At 49.0% G+C, this 20,045-nt stretch overlaps 1 protein-coding gene across 5 annotated transcripts in view; it reads right to left on the bottom strand.

Moving 5' to 3' along the window:
* Positions 1-19,877, bottom strand: part of P4HA1 (prolyl 4-hydroxylase subunit alpha 1) — a 31,289-nt gene extending 11,412 nt beyond the window's left edge. For 2 of the 5 annotated variants that reach the window (XM_027665630.1, XM_027665631.1), the window contains exons 1-10: positions 19,749-19,868; positions 18,531-18,672; positions 11,454-11,570; positions 10,508-10,604; positions 8,455-8,606; positions 7,212-7,349; positions 5,232-5,471; positions 3,876-4,063; positions 3,189-3,365; positions 920-990 (exon numbers count right to left, since the gene is read on the bottom strand). In XM_027665630.1, coding sequence (XP_027521431.1) covers positions 920-990; positions 3,189-3,365; positions 3,876-4,063; positions 5,232-5,471; positions 7,212-7,349; positions 8,455-8,606; positions 10,508-10,604; positions 11,454-11,541 — 1,151 coding nt within the window. In that variant the 5' untranslated portion in view covers positions 11,542-11,570; positions 18,531-18,672; positions 19,749-19,868. Of the gene's footprint in view, positions 1-919; positions 991-3,188; positions 3,366-3,875; positions 4,064-5,231; positions 5,472-7,211; positions 7,350-8,454; positions 8,607-10,507; positions 10,605-11,453; positions 11,571-17,080; positions 17,150-18,530; positions 18,673-19,748 lie in introns of those variants that run through there. The other 3 variants (XM_027665627.1, XM_027665629.1, XM_027665628.1) reach the window with 3 other exon arrangements.
* Between the last annotated feature and the right edge of the window lie 168 nt (positions 19,878-20,045).

Here is a 20,045-nt window from a genome sequence, read left to right as displayed (position 1 = left end):
GCAAGGTTGGGAGGGCAACAGAAGCTGCAGCTGCTGTGTTCAAATTGCACCAAATTGGTTGGAAAAATTTGGTTAGATTGTCCTTTCACTTTTTTTCCTCCCTTTCTAAAATTTTTTTTTTTTTTTTTTTTTTTTTGGTTTTAGCTAAGTAATTTCTGATGCTGAGTTTCCCAGACAATTCCTCTCCACCCAGAAGTTTAAGTCCTTCCTGATGGTGTGCGTGGCCAATCTTTTAATTAACACAACTAAAACCAGGGGAGGGCAAGTAGGGGCAGGTGGCTTTTCAGATCCAGCCAATTTTGGAAAAGGCTGGCTAAATTCAATATTTGCAGTACTTAGTAGAGAAGCTGAAAAAAACCAGGAGCCCGGTGAAAATGAGCCAGATTTGTGTCAGGCAGGAGGTAAAGGAGCCCAGCAGGGAGTATGGGATTATCCTGGACAAGGAAATGCTCTCTGTGTGTGTGTGTGTGTGTGTGTGTGTGTGTGCACGGCAAGGACTCAAAGCATCTCTTACACCTGTAAAGGCACTACACATATTTTCCAAGGAAGGGGAGGACAACTCTTGGTTGGTGAGAAGAGCAAGGGGAAAGGAATATATAAATTAAAACCAAACTCCAGGTTTTACTGAAGGCTTTGTAGCATCACATGTTTTTCACACTGACTGCAGAGACCTGACCGTTGGAAAACACACACCGAGAAGGCGCCCGAAAAAGAAAGAGAACAAATCCAAACACGCCCCCAGAACTTCCAGCTGAAGGAAGAGACTGAGAAACTCAGCAGGAACAGCCTGTCACGGATCTGCAGGGAACAGCAGGGTGGACTCCACAGTTGTCCTTTAGCCCACCTCTTGTCTCCCCATAAAGAGCAGGACGTACACACTCATTCCAGGCCCAAGACCTCTGGCACGGAGCTCTCTTACCTTTTGCTAATTCTGTAATGTGCCGTCTCCAAGGCTCCCGTTATGGGGTTTGAAATGGTGGCTCGCCTCAGCTGTGAAGCGAACCATCAGAATAGTTGCATTACAAGCACAATCTGCATCCCAGCAATCCGACCCTCAGAAGCCTGGGGGGATAACGCCCGGAGCCGCCGCGCCACCGCCCCGGCACTGCCCCGGCACTGGCACTGCCGTGCTCGCCTCACCGGGACCGGGGCAGCCTCCACTCGCACTAAAAACGGGGGGGGTCCTGTTTGGGGGTGGTTTTTTTAGTGTTAGAGAAGATCAGGTTTTCCAGAAGTCCTGTTTCCACGCCTGCAGCAAGGAGAATAGCTGCTGAATAGAGCAAACTAGAGGCTTTCGTTCCCTCTGCGTTGCAGCAGCTGCTGGGGCAGCACAGTGCTGTGGCAGGTGAATGAATACCTGGTGCTTGGTTACTCTGTCCGGCACAGAGGACAAGGAGTTTCACAGGTAAAGTGGATCCAGGCAGCACCATCAGTCTCAACAAGCCAAAGATGAATAAACCCTCCTATTTGGGTTCTTCCTATACCAAAAGCAGCACTGAACTCTTCTGTGCTCACACAAACTACTGCTTCATCCATGGTTGTTCTGTACCCCTGAGATACACAGAGTGGGAACTCTTGGCTCAAGGCCTTCCTTTCCTTCTGTTGTGCTCCATTTACTTCATGCCATCCCATGTGTGTTAATATTCCAGTTCAGGACCTTACATGCACCCTTTAGCTTGGTTCATGTTCTATCAGACACTCCATCTCATAACTGGGGAGGTTGAGGTGCAGAGCCCAAATTCTGGAAGAGGCACAAGGCAATACCAAGTCCTGACTAACCAGAAGTATTTCTCTACTGTTAAACTAAGTAAATCAACACCTACTAACAAGAAAAGGCACTGGGAGCTCCTGATATGCTGCCTCTCCTCTCATCCCATGCAGACACATAAAAACCAAGGCACAAACCACAATTCCAGCGAGACTCCCACAGCTGAATAACGAGCTGAATAATGCCAGCACAGATCAGACAGTGCTGTCATCCCAGAGGATGCCAACATCCCAAGCATTGGGAATGAGATGACCTTTCAGTCTCCAGAAACACAGACCCTCTGGCTGCTGAGCCGTGCAAGGCCTCGGCCGTAGGGAATGCATGGAACGACAGCCACATACAGATGCTGCTGCATTAATGACCTGTGGATCTCTAAGTCTTTGCCATGAGCCAAATGTCTGACAGGAAAACAACGACCTCAGCAAGTCCAGAACTTACAGAGACCACGTCCACAAGTTTTCTGCTCCCTAAGGAAGTGATCTGGTCACATTCCACAGACACAACCACCTACAGCCCAACACGCAGGGCTCTTCTCAGCCCTGCAGCAAAGCTGCCTGCCAGGAGAGCAGGAGATGCCTCACAGTGAAGTGAAAAAGCTTGTACTTCCTGCTTACAGTTCAGACTGTCCTCTCAGGAGTCACAGAACAGAATCACTGAGCTTGGAAAAGGCCTCCAAGGTCATCGAGTCCAACCTGTGCCCGATCCCCACCTTGTCCCCCAGCCCAGAGCACTCTGCCATGGTCAGTTGTTCCTTGATTATTATCTGCACTCAGAAACAGGCATCTTTGCATCCAGTGTCTGGAACAGGGTTCAAGAGCCACCACAGTCAATAAGAAGGCAAATATCACCAATTAAGCCCTGCCCTCTTAAAGGTCTTTCATCTGCAGGCAACTTCCAAGCCTGGGAGACAGCAGCCAGTTTTATACCAAAATGGAGGCTACAACCATTCTTTCTTGTCTGCACAATAAGGTGGCATTCCAGGAGCAGAGGAAAGGCTGCCTTTCCCTAGACAGCACTCTTCTCCAGACTTTAAAGGAAAAAGCAAAAACCAGACACCCCAGCAAGTACCAGGAATACTCCAAGGCACCCTAGCTGCAGCACGTTTCTTTTCTGCTGGAGAGTATCAGTGTGTGCTGAAATTGTGCCTGCTGGAAGAGCCTGGCAGCCCTGCCCTGCTGTCAGCTGGCTCTGCCCATCACACAGCATTCCCAGCTTTCCCCACCATCTCCTGCAGAGACCATCACCAAGAGCTGCAGGGTGAGGAAAGCGAGGTGCGAGGGCACTGCCTGCCACAGGACACATCACACCCACTCACACAGGAAGCACACGGGGAATTTGGGATTCCAAAGGCATAGGAGCATGAGGCATTTACCCCCATGGATTTTCAGATTCCAAAGGCAAAGGAGCATAAGGCATTTACCCTCGGCTTGGCCAGTTCCTTCACGGTCTCGATCTCCTCGTCGGAGATGATGTCCAGGAAGCGAACGATCCGGGGCTTGTCCCACTCATCCTCCTGCTTGACAGGGCCCAGGATGTACCTGGGATTCCTGTTCCCGTCGTAGTAGCGGCAGAAGAGTCTCTTTTGTCTCCGAGGAGTCTGGAAGGAGGCAGAGCCAGAGGGTCAGAGAACTTCCACGGGACATTAATATCTCCAAGAAACAGAAGTGTCCTGAGGACAAGACAAGGGAACAACCCACCTTCCCTACCTCACTGTTGTTACGGGTTAAAGGGGTGCTTTCAGTTTAAAAAAATTAGTACTGTCAGCACATGAATGTTGCTGTGTAATACTTCAACAAGCATTACTTGACATAGTCCTTTTAAAGTAATTTTCTCACTAAAAAAACCACCCTTATTTAATTCTCTAAGTAACTCTAGACTTCCACCATCCTTACTCAATTAATCCCACTGATGAAGCACATCCAAGTCTGCCAGCACAGCCCTGCCTGTGGCAGTATTACTTTTAGTCTACTGGACTGACTGAAACAGGGAAGAAATCCAACACACTCATCCAGCTGCTCTAACAACTTCCTTGCTTCCACACCACACACAAATTCCTGACATTGCTTTGTTGGGTTCAAACATGTGAGAACAGTCTACTCCACTTTACCATTTTGAGCCCCTCCCCACGGCACAGCATTTCGTACTTCCTTCTCTCAGGCAGGTAATCCTTTTTCTTAACCTCAGTTTCCTTCTCCTGCTCTTCTGAATCCGTGCTGGACTTATTTCCTTCTTTCTCTTTGGCCATGATATATTCAAAATATTTCATGTTCCCGTTGGCTCTTTGATGTTCGGGATCTATTGACAAGGAAAGAGGGGAGGGTCACTGGCAGCTCTCCAGCTGGGGAGGGATTGTCCCAAGGTTATTTACAGGAAGCAAAAGGAAACAGAGGCACACTAGTGCTTCCCAAACCCTCGCTGCACACGCAGGTCCCAGCACTCACAAAAAGGGTTTGGGCCTTTCAGCCCGTCTCACCAGTGAGGGAGAGACAAGGGAATGAGACAGGGAGAGAGCTGGGACAGCATGAAACCTAAACAGTACCTTGATGGGATTTAAGATTTCTGGGGACAAAGCTTTTAACAATCACTAAACTTACAGAAGCTTCAGATCTTTGATATATGGCTCTGGGGAGCTTTTGCTATGTTAGGTTTAGTTCTGAGCTTCTCAGTGCCTCCTTTACACAGTCAATCAGCAAAGTATTCACAGCACAATAAATACTTTCATATTTCACAGAACAGTCTCTTATCTCGCTGTCTTGTATCCTGTATTTCTTGGTTTTCCAAGATTTTCATCTCCAGCATGCTTCATTTGCATTTAAATAATCTACAGGGATTTTGGTATCACTACTCTAGTTTCAGTTTCACTCAGTTTGGTCTTGCCTGTACTTACATGGGAAGTAATCTCAGCCCAGGCAAGTAAAATACAGGGAGAGAGGCAAGTTTCAGGAAATAATGACTAAGATGGGTAAGGAGTTAGAAGCCAACAGTGCCGGGAGGCAGAAGGAACAATCCTTAACCCCAACACTCCTGAGGTGGTAGCTGAGCCTGACTGTCCATCTGAATCCATCTGAAAACTCACAATACGTTTGACAAAGGCACGCCTGAGCCCAGAGCACAGGCAGGAGCACACTGCCCAGAGCACACCGCCCAGAGCACAGGCAGGACCAGAGCACACTGCCCAGAGCACACTGCCCAGAGCACAGGCAGGAGCACACTGCCCAGAGCACAGGCAGGAGCACACTGCCCAGAGCACAGGCAGGAGCACACTGCCCAGAGCACAGGCAGGAGCACACTGCCCAGAACACAGGCAGGAGCACACTGCCCAGAGCACACTGCCCAGAGCACACTGCCCAGAGCACACTGCTCAGAGCACACTGCCCAGAGCACACTGCCCAGAGCACACTGCCCAGGACAAATGCACAGCCAGTGTTCCCCCAGCACCCAGTTGGCTGCCCCTCGCCCATACCCAGCTCCAGGAGGCGTTTGGTGAGTGCCATGGCCTTGCCCAGGTCCCCCTGCTGATACACAGCATAGCTCAGGTAGTCCAGGATGTAGACTTTGTCTGCAGAGGACACTTCTCCCTCATCCAGCTGCTTCAGAGCTTGCTCCATCCAGAGCTCCGTGTGGTAGTAGTCAGCTTCCGTGTAGGCAATCTTCCCCAGCTCAAAGCAATCCTCAGCTGTCAGGAAGGATTTGTGCTTCACACCTGGATTTAACACAAAAGCAGAATTTACACAGGGTTCCAGCCCAGCCCTCACAGTGACATTCTTCATTTCCCGTTCTCACAGCGGTTTCATTTCGGTTCTCCAACAGCTCCCTTCTGTGCTTGCCACTTGGTGAAGACTCAGATGAAGGCTGTAAATCCCTGGCAGAACACAGGGATGCAGTTTTTCATTCCCAAAACCTTCCCAAAACCCCCGACCACTCTGAGCAACAGTGAGCGAAATAGGAAGTTTCAGAAATCTGTTTTCAAACACGTCACATTATCACTTTCAAAAGGTTCCTGAAGAACAGCTTGTTAGGGACAACTTGGAGAGGGAGGAAAAGGAAAACATCAGGCAGTAAATTCCCAGCTGCTCAGGATTTTTTTGAAGTCAGTCATTTTTAGAAACATTTTAAGCGACCTCTGAAAGATTAAACCACTTGTAAGCAAATTACAGATTCCTGTTTTTGCCTCTGGAAATACAGGCCCAAAGAAAAACCAAATTCAATCTTGTAAGAAGGAAACAGGACCTGCCAGTTTTCCAGCTAAAATTACACTCCTGATTACATCTTAATACATTTCTACCAGCAGCTCTGCAGCCTTCAAAGAGGGAAGCTGCTCTGCTGAAGGGACATCCCATGAAGTGCAGTACTCCCCCAGCACAGCTTTGCTCACTGAACACCTTGTGCTGGGATGGGCAGTGACTGCAGTTGTCTGAGCCTGAAGCTGCAAACCCTCAGAGCACACTAAGATTTGGCAACGTGGCAGGAGCTGAGGCTCTGACCCAAACAAGGAACACAAACAAGTGACCACATGGGATATTCCCCTCTGGAGCTCTCCAGAGTCCAACCCATTCTCGTTTATACTCCAGAACTTCCAGGTTCTGCCATTACACTTCATCACACACAGTCAGGACAGCTCATTGCTTCAAAAGAAGCAAAACCTTCCCCTTGTGTTTTTGTGTTGTTTTAAGGAAACAGTAATGAGCTGCTTATTGTATTAGAAGGCATCTGTAGGTCCTTGAGATGATCTTGAACCAAACCCAAAAGCAAGGTTATACATCATAACATACAGAGCCAATTACCCTTAATTTTATTAGGCATCTGACCACAATGAGCACTTGCAAAAACACAGATGGATTGCAGAGAGCTGACTTTTTGCCAGTTGGCACAGCACTATTTTTGAACAGAGGAAACAAGGAAGATTTATCAGCAAAAGAGTTTTCTGACAAGAGAGAAGCCTGTCCTCTCCTGCCTATAAATCTATTAAAGGTCAGCTCAGGTAACGCCACACGAGCTCAAACCCGTGTATGCACTGCCTTTTGCTTTTCACTTTAGACACTCTGTGAAGTTTAAGCCCAAAGAAACTTCCCAATCTGAAGGGTCCATCTTATCCCTGAGAGGGAAAACGATAATGAAGGACAGAACTGGTTTGTTAAAATGCATTAAGTTGTGCAGTAATATCTGCCAGTGCGACAGAAGGAAAACCCTCACCCAGGCAAGATTTTTATTGCTCTTGATTTTTTATTAAAAGTTATTAACACCAAACTATCTTACCATTGGTAGAAGAAAGACACAGATTTCAACTAAAAAGAATTTTTTTCCTAAGTTTTAGCCACTCAAACCTTTTCCTGTTGTTACCTTCATACTGAGGAGCTGAACGAGGTGGAACAGAGGAAATGATTTATAAACAGGACATTTGAAGTTCACAGTGATTGCTGCAAATAACATGGATGGCTCTTACCTGGCAGATTCCCTCTGGAGAGGGTGTCTGTGTCCAGATTATACGTGTCCTGGAGCCTCAGAAGGGCTTTGGCTGCACCAGTCTGATCCTCATCATTGGGGAAGAACTGCCGCTGGATAGTCATGTTGGAGATAAAGCCTGGGAAAGGCAGGGAAACCCTTGGCTTTGTCCTGGGAATTCTGTAAACTCCAGGCATTAAAGATCCACCTTCACACAGCTCTGAGCTGAACTCATGGCACGTGCTGCACACTTAGCACTGGGTGGGTTTTTTTAATTAAAGAAAGCAAAGGAACAGTCACAAAGAAACACTTTGGGGCTTTTGTAGCAGCACGAGGGGGGTGTTTGTTGGACAGGAGACCAGCAGGTTCTATAAAGTAAAAAATATTCTCTCAAGGAACTGTTCCCCTCTTTTGCCCCAAGTTCCAGAGGCACAAGCAGTGCCAACATGATGCTGATTAAATCCATCTTAACGTCCACCAGCAGAAATCTAAACAGCATGACCAAAACCAGCCCGAGCACAGTATGCAACACTCAGCTGGCAAAACCATCCAAAAAAAAGGTGAACTGGGCAAATCTGTGATTTTTGCCACACTCTAGTAGTCCTTTTTAACTATTCAGAACTCGTAACACTATTACTTTATGGAGAAAAACACAATATCCTTTCCCTCCCGTTCTGCCTTTCTTTTACTGCACTGCACTTCCCCCAGTATTTTCCTTTCTCCTTATAACAAAAAGTGGAGTTTCTTTTTCCCAGCTCCTCATTCAGAAGAAGGGCTTAAGACACACCAGTGCAGATTTGTGGCTGGCAGGTGCAGAGCCTTTTCAGTTGGCACACTCAGTCCCTCTCACAGTAACAGGGAAGTGGAATGTGCTGAATCCTGACCAGAGACGAACCCTGGGTCTTTTTAAAAGCTCTGCTTTCTTACAGTTCCTTACTACAAACCTCCACCTGGTATTAGCTGTTGAGAGAGTCTCACAGGTCAAATATAACCATGCTGGCTTCCTTTTGCTAAGTGTCTTTCACAGCCAACTGTTTCATGTCCTGTTCCTGGCTAAAGAGCTCCTACTCTTGCTGAAGCAAAGAGCCAGCAGAGTGTTTACCACACTAATTCAGGCTGGTTCCACAAGTGCTCAGTCTCAAAAGCAGCCTCACAAACCCCACTCAAACCCTGCCATGGGAAGGACACAGCCAAGGCACTGCATTTAGCACGTGATCCTGGTTTTTTCCTGCAGGCACACTCACCATCTGACATGTCCTTCAGGACCAGGCTCTCCAGCTCACCCCACTCTGTGTTGAGCCTCTTCATCAACTTGAAGGCATTTACAGGATGTCCCAAAAACCCCTCTGGGTCTTTTGTGGCAGTGGCTGTCAGCTGATCCAATTTCTCTGCCCATCTATAATGAAAACACACATTCATTAAAGTCTTGCACAAGTCTGCTGATGCTCTGGAGTACTGATTTCAAGCTACTCAAGTGTCTTCCTTAATAAAAAACCCAACAGAAATTGCAAGCATTTACATTATCTATATATAGAGTCCCCTAGAAGGAACAAAAAGGGCTATTTGCTGCTTTTTTTTTTACCCTTTTTTTTTAATCTTCTTCCTCAGCTGCAGCTCAAACCTTGTGCTGCTCTTGCTGTCTTTGCTGGGACCCTGCCTGAAGGAACTCCTTCCTACAAGCCCCAAAAGCACTGTGCCAGCACTTCCATTATGAGCTGGCCATGCAGGACTAATAAAAAACAAAGCTTTACCCCCATTTCCAATCTTTTATTTTTAAATGGCTGTTTCCCCCCCCCCCCTTAAGTTTATAAAAGGCAGTTCCACGCTTGTCTCAAGTTATTTTATGTTCAGACACACACTCTTACATCTGTGATAAGCTCCTTACTTGTCCCACCACAAAGCTGAAAGCTTAAGAAAGGACAAGGAGCCCAGAGATCCCATTCCTGGTGCTGCTTCTCCATCTCCACAATCCTCTCTAAGTGCCATAAGTCATTCCCAACCCCAATGTGCTCCCAAACAGGCACAGCTTTCACAACAATGCAGACTCTACAACATGAGGATGTAACAATGCCCTGAAATCAGGGTAAATTCATGTTAAAAAGCCACACCCCACAGACAAAACCCAACTCCAACAGAAGGCAAACACAAAAGTCTGCAGCCTGGAGGGAACTCTGTCCACCAGTGTGTTCCAGAACCTGGTTTGCCTGAATTAGGTTTGCAGGACAAGTGGTTTCTGTTTGATAAAAGGCCCCACATGAGGCCTGAGCCATCCTCCACATTCCAGGGAATTACCAGGCTGTCTGGGAGTTGAAGTGAACACCAGCTCCCCACATCCTTCAGCCCAAGGACAGAGCCCAACAAACAATGCTGGCATTTTTTCCAGGGTCTGTTATCTCTGTGACAGAGATAAAACTTCTCTGACCTGACAGCTCCTCTGAAATCATAAAAACAGAGCTGCACCACTCAGGACAATAAGCTGCATTTACACACTTTTGAATGTCCAACTGGCACATTCCCATGCTAATTTGTAGCTGTAAAGAACATACTTCTAACATTCCAAACCTGTCAGCAATTCCAGCTCTGTACTTTAAGTGATGTATATAAACCCAATCTGACAAAAGTACCTTTCTTCCTGGTTGGTAGAACACCAGAAAGTAATACACAATAAAATAAAATCCACCTATCAATCTAAAACTGTTTCAACATCCTCCAGGCAGATTTACACACATTTTTGACAGCCAGGAAAGCATCCTGTTCAGTGATGGGGTTTTTTTCCCAGCTAGGATAAAATCTGGCATGTTGGGCTCTGTTCTCAGCCCTATAGGTGTGAGGACCACAATAATGGCAATGGTCAGGCCCCTTGTTATTTTTAAAAGCAGTAAAGGAGTTTTGTTTTGCTTTATTTTATTTTTAAATCTAAACAGCATAAATCTGTAGAGACAACCTGTGCCCTTGCAGTGGGCAATCCAGTGGCCACCCCAACACTTTTTAGTGATTTACACCTGATGTATCTTGGGTTTTAGTTTCCACTAAGCAAACTGCCATTCCAAGGACTCCATCCCCTCGGGAATTAGGTGCAGGCAGGAGCCCTGCAGTGACAGTGTTGTACAGAAAGTGGGTCGATCAGATTCCATCCTGTGGGAGCGGCACAACCCCACAAACACCCAGCAAAACCTGATGGTTTGGGCTTTGCCTCAGAGGAGAAATTCCACAAACTTAATCAGCCTCGGGAAGCACTTTTTGCACAAGGGTGGACTCCAACTATTAACCATTAGTGTTAGGAAACAAACTGCTTACTTTTTGATCTGCTCCAGCTTGCTTTCCTCTGCCTTGATGTAATCCTTCAGTGACACCACCAGATCTTTTTCTGTGTTAATTAAGTCTGTCATGTGACCTAGAAAACAAATGAGTTTGGTGAGTCGAGGAGAAACAAAAAAACTCTGGGAATTAAAGGCATTCTTCCTCTTTTCTACTTTCTTCCCTTCTACAGCTCTGCCTTCCCCAAAGTCCTTCTGCATTTGCTTAAATAACCCTGAAGGACTGCTTGAGTAAGGCTTTTTTTGAAGGAGAAAAATCTCCTGCTGGACCAAGCTTGTTGCCATGGAAATTAATGTAATACCACATATTTATTATTAGAACTAATTTAGGATTCATTTGGAAAAGGAAGTAGGTTGCCACAGAGTAATCTTTCATCCAAGCATACATAATGTAGAGCAAATAAAGAGAAAGCTACAGAAACACACAAAGCACCCGTGTCTGATACACAGACTAATCCAGGGCTTTATTTTTAAGATTACTTCCATGACTTCAATGGGTCCCTGGCATTAATTAATAATTGCTTCATTTCCTGCAAGAAGGCAGCTGAACTGGTGCAGTCCCCACCTTCAGCTGTGCCCCAGGCCATCAGAACCCAGGGTGAGAACACTGATATTCTGCATCACTATGGAGCTGTTCCACTTGCTTCCACACATGTGCAATGGCCCACACCAAAATGCTGTTTAAATTCCAATACTTGTAAGAATAAAAAATGACTACAAAGCCTAGCCTGGGTCATTAGACTACCTGGAGTGACTTAGAGAATGTTTCTCCTCAAAGGAAATTCAATACTGTGGTAAGAACTAGGAAGTGGGTTCAGTCCTGCCCCAATTAAAGCCCTGGAGGATGAACACACAGCAGAATCAGCGGTGAGAGCTGTCAGGAAACCCTCTTGGCTACACAGCATGTACAGCAAAGGATGTCTCACCAATGGAAGTGAAGAAGTCCGTGTGGGCACAAGAAAAAGGCAGCAGAAATCCAAGGGCTAGGGCACACCAAACCTTGTTGAAGGCCATTGCTCAACAGCTGTCACCTCACCACAGACCTGTGACAGGAACAAAAGAAAACCAGGTAAAACATCCCTGTTCACCAGAGAGTTGAATCCACCTTGAGAAGAGACAGTGGGGCTGCCACTAGTGCAGAATCCTGACAGGCTGGAGCAGCTCTCAGAGGACTAATACCCTTCTGCTGACTTTCTTATACCTTTGTCTCCTGTGGGAAGAGAAGAACAGCTCAGAGACTCTTCTCTTTGACATCCAAGTCCCACTGCAGATGGAGCCGCTTTGCAAAAAGCACCGAAAAACCCAAGATCACCCACTGACAGAACCCGTAACACCGAGTTAAAATACACATTATCAAGTTCATCCACTCCATGAAAAAAGCCCAAAGTTTCCATTTCTCAGTCAGAAAGATGCCAGTGGAACAGGTCTAAATGAAAACCCTCCAGGAGCAGTTCAGAGGGGGAGTGACGGGCACACTCCTGCCCCTTGGCTGCCACCAGGAGAACAGCTCCACACCTGACACAAAAGGCTGCTCTGTCCCTGGATCCTGGAAAAGCCCATGGCAGTGCTTTCTCCCAGGGCCAGCTGCCAAGCTCTCAGCCTTTCAGGCTCCTGATCCCTTCAGCAGCCCAGGATTGCCTGGCTCCTGCATACTTCAGCAGTAATTATGCTGTCGTGGAATTCACAAGGTTTACTTTTTTTCCAAACAAAAGCCTGAACTCTCACGTACTGTATCTGCTCAGAAAAATGAACAGACTGCAGGGACTAACAGGAGCTGCTTTACAACTCTTCCAACAGCCAGACAACTGATGGAGAAGGAGAAAAAAAAAGCAAAAAAAGGAAAAAGCAACAAGCCCAGCTATAAAGTGGTTTGGCCTATTTAGGGAAGAAAGAAACACGGTTTTGACTGAGCTGACAGAAGTGAGAGCAAACAACATAAACCCAGGTGTGCCATTCACACAAGGAAGGTGCAAACAACATCAGCAAAGTCCAAAAGCTGCACCCAAAGCAAAAGCATCCCACCCAAAAGTGGGATATTGACAGGGAACTGGCTCCAGAGCACGGATCTCCTCTTGTACTGCACCTGAGGGTCTGGGAGCAGCTCCCTCCTTTCCTTTCCACCTCCAAAAGGAGCAGCCCCGGGGTTCAGATTTACTCTGTGAGCTGCTTCTTGGACAGGACGAGCACAGTTTCACTGGCACGGACGGGAACAAGGGGAAACTCGAGCCAGGAAAAGCAGCACGACCTCCAACTCCTGTAAAGCAGCTGAAACCTGCAGGACCACAACTGAAGGGCTGAAGCATTCCTGCACACTCCCTGGCAGAAAGCAAGCTGTGAATATCTGGAGAGGGAAGCCTGGAGTCCTACTTTTTTCCCCCCAGTCAAGCCAGGCCCCTGAGCATCAGCAAGGCTCTAAAGCAGCCCTGCTGTCCACAGCAGCATTCCTCACCTCCTCCTCCTGCCTCAGCCCCTCCACAGCCACAGCAGGCTACTGCAAACACAGCTAATAAAGCCACTGGTAGGTACCTGCTAAAACCACCTAAACCTCCTAAAACCACCACCCCATTTGTACTTCCCCCTGCAGAAAGCCAAGTGCCTCCTCATTCAGCACTGGAGCCAATACATCTGTGAATCAATGACAAAGCACAAACAGCTCCACTGCACCAGAAATATTTGCCAACCTTATCAGTGCTGGGAATTCACTCAGCTATTTGTTTACTGCACTCAGTGAAAAACACAAGGAAAGCTTTGGAAAGTTTACTTTTTTTACTATTAATCAACAGAAAACTTTTCTGGAACCAAACAAAACAAGCAAACAAAACCACCAAAAAGGTGATGAAAACAATGTTTCCTCTCCATATACTGCTCTCAGTGACCTTGTTTTTCCTCTTCTCCAGCTGCTTTTTAGCCTGTTCCAATACCAGGCTCCTCCAAATGCTGTTGCAACCCTCTTCCCACCTTGTATCTCCACAGGCACACAGCAGAACGAGCGACTGCCAACAGGCTCAAACTGCAACAAGGGGAACTCCAAGGTGGCAGAAACACAAAGTGTCTCCCACTGCAGCACTAGAAGGGGCTACCCAGAGAGACTGGATTTCCAGTTCCTGGAAGAATTTCAAAAAGGAAACGGGATGAGCCCACGTGCAGCCTCACCAGACCCCCAGGCTCACCCCACTTGGAACAGGTTAGGCTAGATGACATCCAGAGGTCACCTCCAGCTTGATTTCTTCCTTCCTTTCCCACATTTCCTGTCGTTTGCAAGGTCTCAACTCCCGTAATAGCTTTCAGCCACCCAAGATTCCTTCCCTCCCAGACGGAATCCAGAGTTGGACAGGGAGGCTGAGGCAGGGCCAGCCAAGCTCATGCTGCCCTAAGAGCAGTTGCTAAGTAGCAGAGCTTTCCAACTACTGCAGGATCAGCCCCAGGTTCCCAAATCAAAGAAAATAAAGCTTGGTTAAGATAAATGCTGGAAATCTCCTGGACGCAGCACAAGCTGCCAAATAAGTAGGTTTAATTTCTTCCTGTCGGTGACATGAAGTAAAACAAGATGAAAATCCTCTCGCCATTATTCCTGTCAGTCTCACTCTCCTCCTCAGCAAACACAAAGCTGGCAATTGAGAACCTTGGAGAGGAGGGAATCACTACCCACAGAGGGAAGTGGGAGTCCAGCTGACAGCTTTCAACACAGGAGCTTCCCCACTTCCCAGAAGTGCATTCACCAAACGTGGCAAAGCACAAGAAAAACCTCCACAGGAACGGGAAAAAATAGTAAAGAGCAACCAAACATGTGGATCCAAGTAAAACAAAGCAGCAAGTAGAGGAATGGCAGTGCCAAGCACAGCACAGGATTCCCCAGACAGCAGGGACACCCAACAAACACCTTTTCAACTCAGGAAACTTAAGAGAGGTGGGGTTTGGAGGACTCCCTTAAAGAGTTCAGCTCAGCCCTACAGGTAGAGATGTGCCAGCAGAAGGAAAAGTGCAAAGTGCAGTGACATGAGCTCACTGGGACCAAGGTCACCCATCAGTGCCCCAAGAGTGGAGATGCTCGTTAGACAAGGCTCCTCATTGCCAACTCCGAGCTCCCAGGTGCTTACCAGGATCCAGAAAACGGGATAAAAAAAATGGAAGCTGAGGGTGTACTTCAAAATAGAGCTATCCCAGAATAATTCTAACTTCATTCCAAACCAGCTTCTTTATTTAGGTAAGGAATTAGTGGCCTTCTCCAAATGAAGTCAAGGCCAAAACTGTGTCATTGGGGTTCTCGACTTTTGATTTAAATGCTGGTCCACTCTCACAATCCTTACTGTATCCCATTGCATATAAAAAATAATAGGGAAAAAAAGCCAGACAGTTAAACTGAGCTGAGTTTGTGGGAAATGGAGAGGATGGCACTGGAAGTGATAGCTGCTCACTGCCCAAAACCTCTCCTGTCTCAAGGACAACCCAAGTTACAGTCTCATCACGTGATGTGCCTGGAAATACTACTGCAGAGGAAAGAAATTCCCAGAATAAGGACTAAGAACATTTAGCTGTCACCATTGCTTAATAGTCTCACACAACAAACATCAGGATCCAGTGCCCAAGTCCTCTAGCATGTCCAAAGCTGGTTTAAAATTAAGATTCAAGCAGTGAGAGAAGAAAGATTTTCTGCAACTGCTGCTACCAACAGGGCATGTTTCAGGTTACTTTTAATGACAGAGTTGCAACAGAATCTGATCTATATAAATAATATCTAATAAGAGATAAGAATCAATTTTAGCATCAAGTAGGTGATGTGTTTTAATTATCATTCACTGTCAAGCTGAAGACAACATTTGTGGGTCTGAGGATACAGAGCACGTGTGTTTGTACCCAGGGAACTGCAGCAAGTTTTCCCTTGGTTTCTTCCAGCCTAAGACTGAATGGACACAGCCCTCAGAGGCCACTTGTTTTAACTTCCCAAGGCAAGGCAATGAACACTGGGGATGGAACAGAGCACTTATCTTACTAGACACAACAAGCAGGAGGCTATCCTTCTGTTTACCCTTCTGCTCAAGGGCTGGCAGAGCATCTACAGAGATATAATGTTTTCAGATATTAAGAGTGACTGCAAAGAAAGCAGGACAATCCCAATGATCTGACAGCTGAAGTCAGGTTTTTTCAAGGAGTATACTCTCATGAAGAAAAGGAGTTTCCTTACCCCTATCAATCTCAGCATGGAGGCAGAGTTTTCCTCCCATAAACCTCTATTTATCCTCACTCCTTCCAGAGTTAACTCACTACCTGTCATTTCCGTTTGTCAAACTGCACTGGGAATTTTCCAATCTATGTGCAAGTCCTGAAATCACAGCTTTAAACGCCAGAATTTAAACCTATTTCTTCTGGAACAACATTTAAACCTCTACAGGTCAGAGAGCCGGCTCGGGGAAGAAAACAAAGAGAGAAGAAAGTGAATCAGTCCTGGTTGTGTCAGCACATACCTAAGGAGCAGTGCAGAGTACTCCAGGTCAAATGAAATGCTTGGCAGTGTGGTTTAAGGCATTAAAACGGATCCAGCAATGGTCCAAGGGTAGAGCAGTAGGGCAGAGAACATCTCTGACCCAACGGGAGGCCTCTGCTTCCCAGACAGACCAGGAACTCATTACCTTGACTTTCCGCCCCTGGCAGAGCACTGTCGGCACACTCAGCCAACAGCCCCCGGCTTTGTGGGAAGCTGCATTTATTTATTCTTGTAACCAATGGCTTCTTTCATTCACTAAACCCTTGAGCGCTGAACCTTCACTTATCACAGGTAGGTGAACACTTACAGCACTCTGCATTCTCCTCTTACTGAATTCAGCAGGAAAACCAAAGTGAAACCGAATGCTGGTGTCTGCAATCCTGAAGGATCCTTACTTTTCAGGAAAACTGGAATAAGTGCATGTGACATTTTTATTTTCTTTATTCACCAGCAGCGCTCAAAGGCTCCACGCCGGGAGTTTTCTCCTCCCGGTCAGGGTTAGATCCTATCAAAACACACCCACCGGAGGGCAAGGGCTGCCGGCAAAGGTGGGCGCGCGATTCCACACAAAGCGAGGGGCCGGGAAACAGCGGGGAGGCAAACGCGGAGCAGCCCCATCCCTCGCGGTGCAATCCCCGCACGCGGCGCTCCGGCCGAGCACCCACCCGTCCGTGCGGGCAGAGCGCTCCCCGCTCCCGGGGCCGCACAGGGCGGCGGAGCCGAGCCGGGGGTGCTCGGCCCGAGGGCGCTCGGGGAGCGGGCGGGGGAGGACGCGGAGAAGGAGGAGGAGGCGGCGGCTGTGTTTAGTCTGCCAGGCGCGGGGAAGCCGGCGCGGCGGCGCCCTCCCGCCCCCCTCCGGAGGCTGCCGGTCCCGTTACGTAAGGGCCGGGAGCACGGGGCCGGGAGCGCCGGGACCCCTCGCCGCGGGGCCGGGGGGCGGCGGCGGCGGGGCTCTGCCACGTATCGCCCCCACCCACCCACGCCCGCCCGCGCAGCGACCGGACCCGCGGCGCTGCCCTCAGCTGACCCACCCCACCCGCCCACGGCGCGGCGGGGGCGGGCAGGCCTCACCTGAGCGCGGGGGGCGGCGGGGCGGGGGCGGCGCCGCTGCGGGAGCTCCGCGTCCGGCCCGGGGGCTTCTCACACTGAGCGCGCGACCGCCCCGCCGCGCCTTTTATGGGCTCGCCGGCCACGCCCCCCTCAGGCCGCGCCCCCCGGGGCGGGGCGGCCCGCGCGCTACGTGAGCCCGGTCACCGCGGCGGCCGCCGCACCGCGCATGCGCCGCACGGGGCTCCACGTGGGTCCCACCGGGCCGCCGCCATCGGACACCGGGACACCGGGAGGGACACCGGGACACCGGACAGGGGGGGACACCGGGACACCGGACAGGGGGGGACACGGGACACAGCGGGGGACACCGGGACACCGGACATGGGGGGACACGGGACACGGTGGGGGACACCGGCAGGGACACCGAGACACCGGACATGGGGGGGACACCGGGAGGGACACCAGGACATGGGGGACACCGGGACACGAGGGGGGAACCGGACACAGGGCACACCCAGACACGGGGGACACCAGGACACAGGAGGGGACACCGGGACACAAGGGGGACACCGGGAGGGACACTGGACATCGGGACACAGGGGACACCCCGACATGGGGAACACTGGACGGGGGGGACACTCTGACAACACGGATGACACCAGACACAAGGGGCAACACCCGACGCGGGGGACACGGGGGTGTGGCTCTACCGGCACCGGCGGGACAGCGGGGTGGGAGCGCAAACCAACAGGGAGACAAGAAGAAACGTGAAAGGGTTTAGCTGAAAGTGGCGGGGTTTGGAGTAAAAGTCGCCAGGAAAGGCCTAAAAGGCCGGGAGACAGCACGTGCAGCCCTGCCCAGCCCCAGGGCAGCTGAGCCCGGGGTCACAATCAGTCAGGTTGGAAAAGACCCCTGGGACCATGGTGCCCACCCTGCCAAGGGCTGTGCCACACCACTCTCAGGCACATGGTGGAGTTCTGGGGGTCCCCTGTGCAGGGCCAGGAGTTGGACTCGATGATCCTGATGGGTCCCTTCCAGCTCAGGATATTTTTTTTTTCTATGATCCTGTGACTTCAACTCCCACCTCCAGCAGTGTCCCTGTTTCCCAGGAGATCCTGACAGAGCCCAGGCCTGAGCCCCACAAAGCCCAAGTCCCACTTGGAGGAGGGGATCAGCTCCCAGCTGACAATCCAGAACAGACATTCCAATGGGGATCTGCTCCCTGACCACGGTGATTCACACCAGCTGCACAATTTGCTTGGGCAACTGAATTGTGCCCAGATTCTGAATCTGCACAGATTCTCATTTCTTTCTGAGACAGAGTCTTGTGTCTCCTCTCTCTGACTGCTGCTTTAATTTCTATGGATAATTGTGATTCCAAAGCAGCCTTGCACCTCCCTCTCTCCTGCCAGAGCCATCTGCTGCATTTCACAGCACATTTTGTGTCCCACCAGCCAAGCCTTTCACTCACCTTCTCCTGCCAGCCCAGGTGAAGACATTTCCACACTGATGGGTGCCTTCCTCCAGTGCTGGTGCTGAAGCAGCCTCCCCCTTCCTTCCAGGGCTTCCATCTCAACTGATCCCAAAAGCAGTTTGCAAGGCAGCAGCAAAACCTGTGTCACAAACCAGTATCAGCCCTCACCCACTCTGGTACAGCAGGAGTCTCAGCTCTCACAGAAAGGCATTAGTAAGCTGCCTGGATGTGTCTTGCCATGACAGGTCAATGCTGACTGCTCATTGTTTTCTAGGATTCCAGTTATTTGTTCATTCCAGCAACTAAGTTGGAATCAGGGACACTCATAACCATTTTTTCCTTTCTCTTTAGATCTGGGCTGCAAATAATGAATCACCTCCTCAATAGCCTAACTAGCCTTCAATCTTCCTCCTCCTAAGGCAGACGTTTTTGGTCACTCCCAGCTGGAAATCTTTCACAACAATAACAGGGAGGGGTCAAATCCCCCATAGCAGGGGTCAAAATCCCCCTCTAACACACATTCTTTACTGGGATGACTGAACTGGCTTAAACCCACCTTGCTCAGCAGAGGGAACTGGAGGTTGCAGCATGATCCATAACTAAGATTTCTTCCCTAAACTGTTCCCTCAGCTCCAACTCCCTCAGCAATGCCTTGGGAAGGGCAAACCCCGGGTGTTATGTCCCATTTTGGGGGGGGGGCTCTGAGATATGAAGTGAATTCGGTCCTTTCTCGTCCAGCTGTGGACACAGATGTGTCCACACAGGGCCAGCACTGCGAGAGCTGCTGCTCCAGAGCAGGAATAAGGCCAGTTTTAAGTGGAACTATCCGTCAAAAAATAAGCCTTCCTTTCCTCTCATTTTGGTCGCCTTCCAACAGAAATACAACTCCTACAACTAGCAGGAAACACTGGAATGATATCCAAGCTTCTAGCTGAGGCATCTAGTTAAAGCCCCATTATCCAAAGAGTCCATAACATGTAGCCAGAGATTTAACAGCAGCTTCCAGAGATTTGGCAAAACCTCCCACCCTGGAGAGGCACATTCAGATTTTTTCTAGTGAGATCTGCTGCTTCCTCAGCATCTTTTGCACTATCCAGACATTTTCAGGAAGCAAGGCAGGCAGTGGGGAGCAACAACAAGCACGTTTGAGAGCTGTGTTGCTCAGCATGGGGCTGAAGGCTCCAGAGTGATGGGTTTGGTCTACAGCTGACTTACCCAGGCTGAAGTCAGAGCCCACCTAGTTCCTTGCCGTGGCCAAGCCTTTAATCATGCTTGTTGCCCTCTTGGAACCTTTTCCAGATCTCCAGTATCCTTTTGGGGATGACAGGCCGTGAACTGCAGGCAATTTTAAGACACTGGTGAGTCATATCAATGACTTTTAATCAGTTTTATGTCAACCCATTAGCTCAAAAAGCTTAGCTATTTTTTTTTCAGGTGTATCCACAGCTGAGGGTTCACCCTTTGTAGAGGGATCTAGTTTCCCACCAGTCTGCTCCCAAAACAAAGCCATCA

Source organism: Corapipo altera, unplaced genomic scaffold, assembly GCF_003945725.1.
Source record: "Corapipo altera isolate COAL_440 unplaced genomic scaffold, ASM394572v1 161, whole genome shotgun sequence".
Lineage (NCBI taxonomy): Eukaryota > Metazoa > Chordata > Aves > Passeriformes > Pipridae > Corapipo > Corapipo altera.
This window is presented reverse-complemented; position numbering and strand designations above follow the sequence as displayed.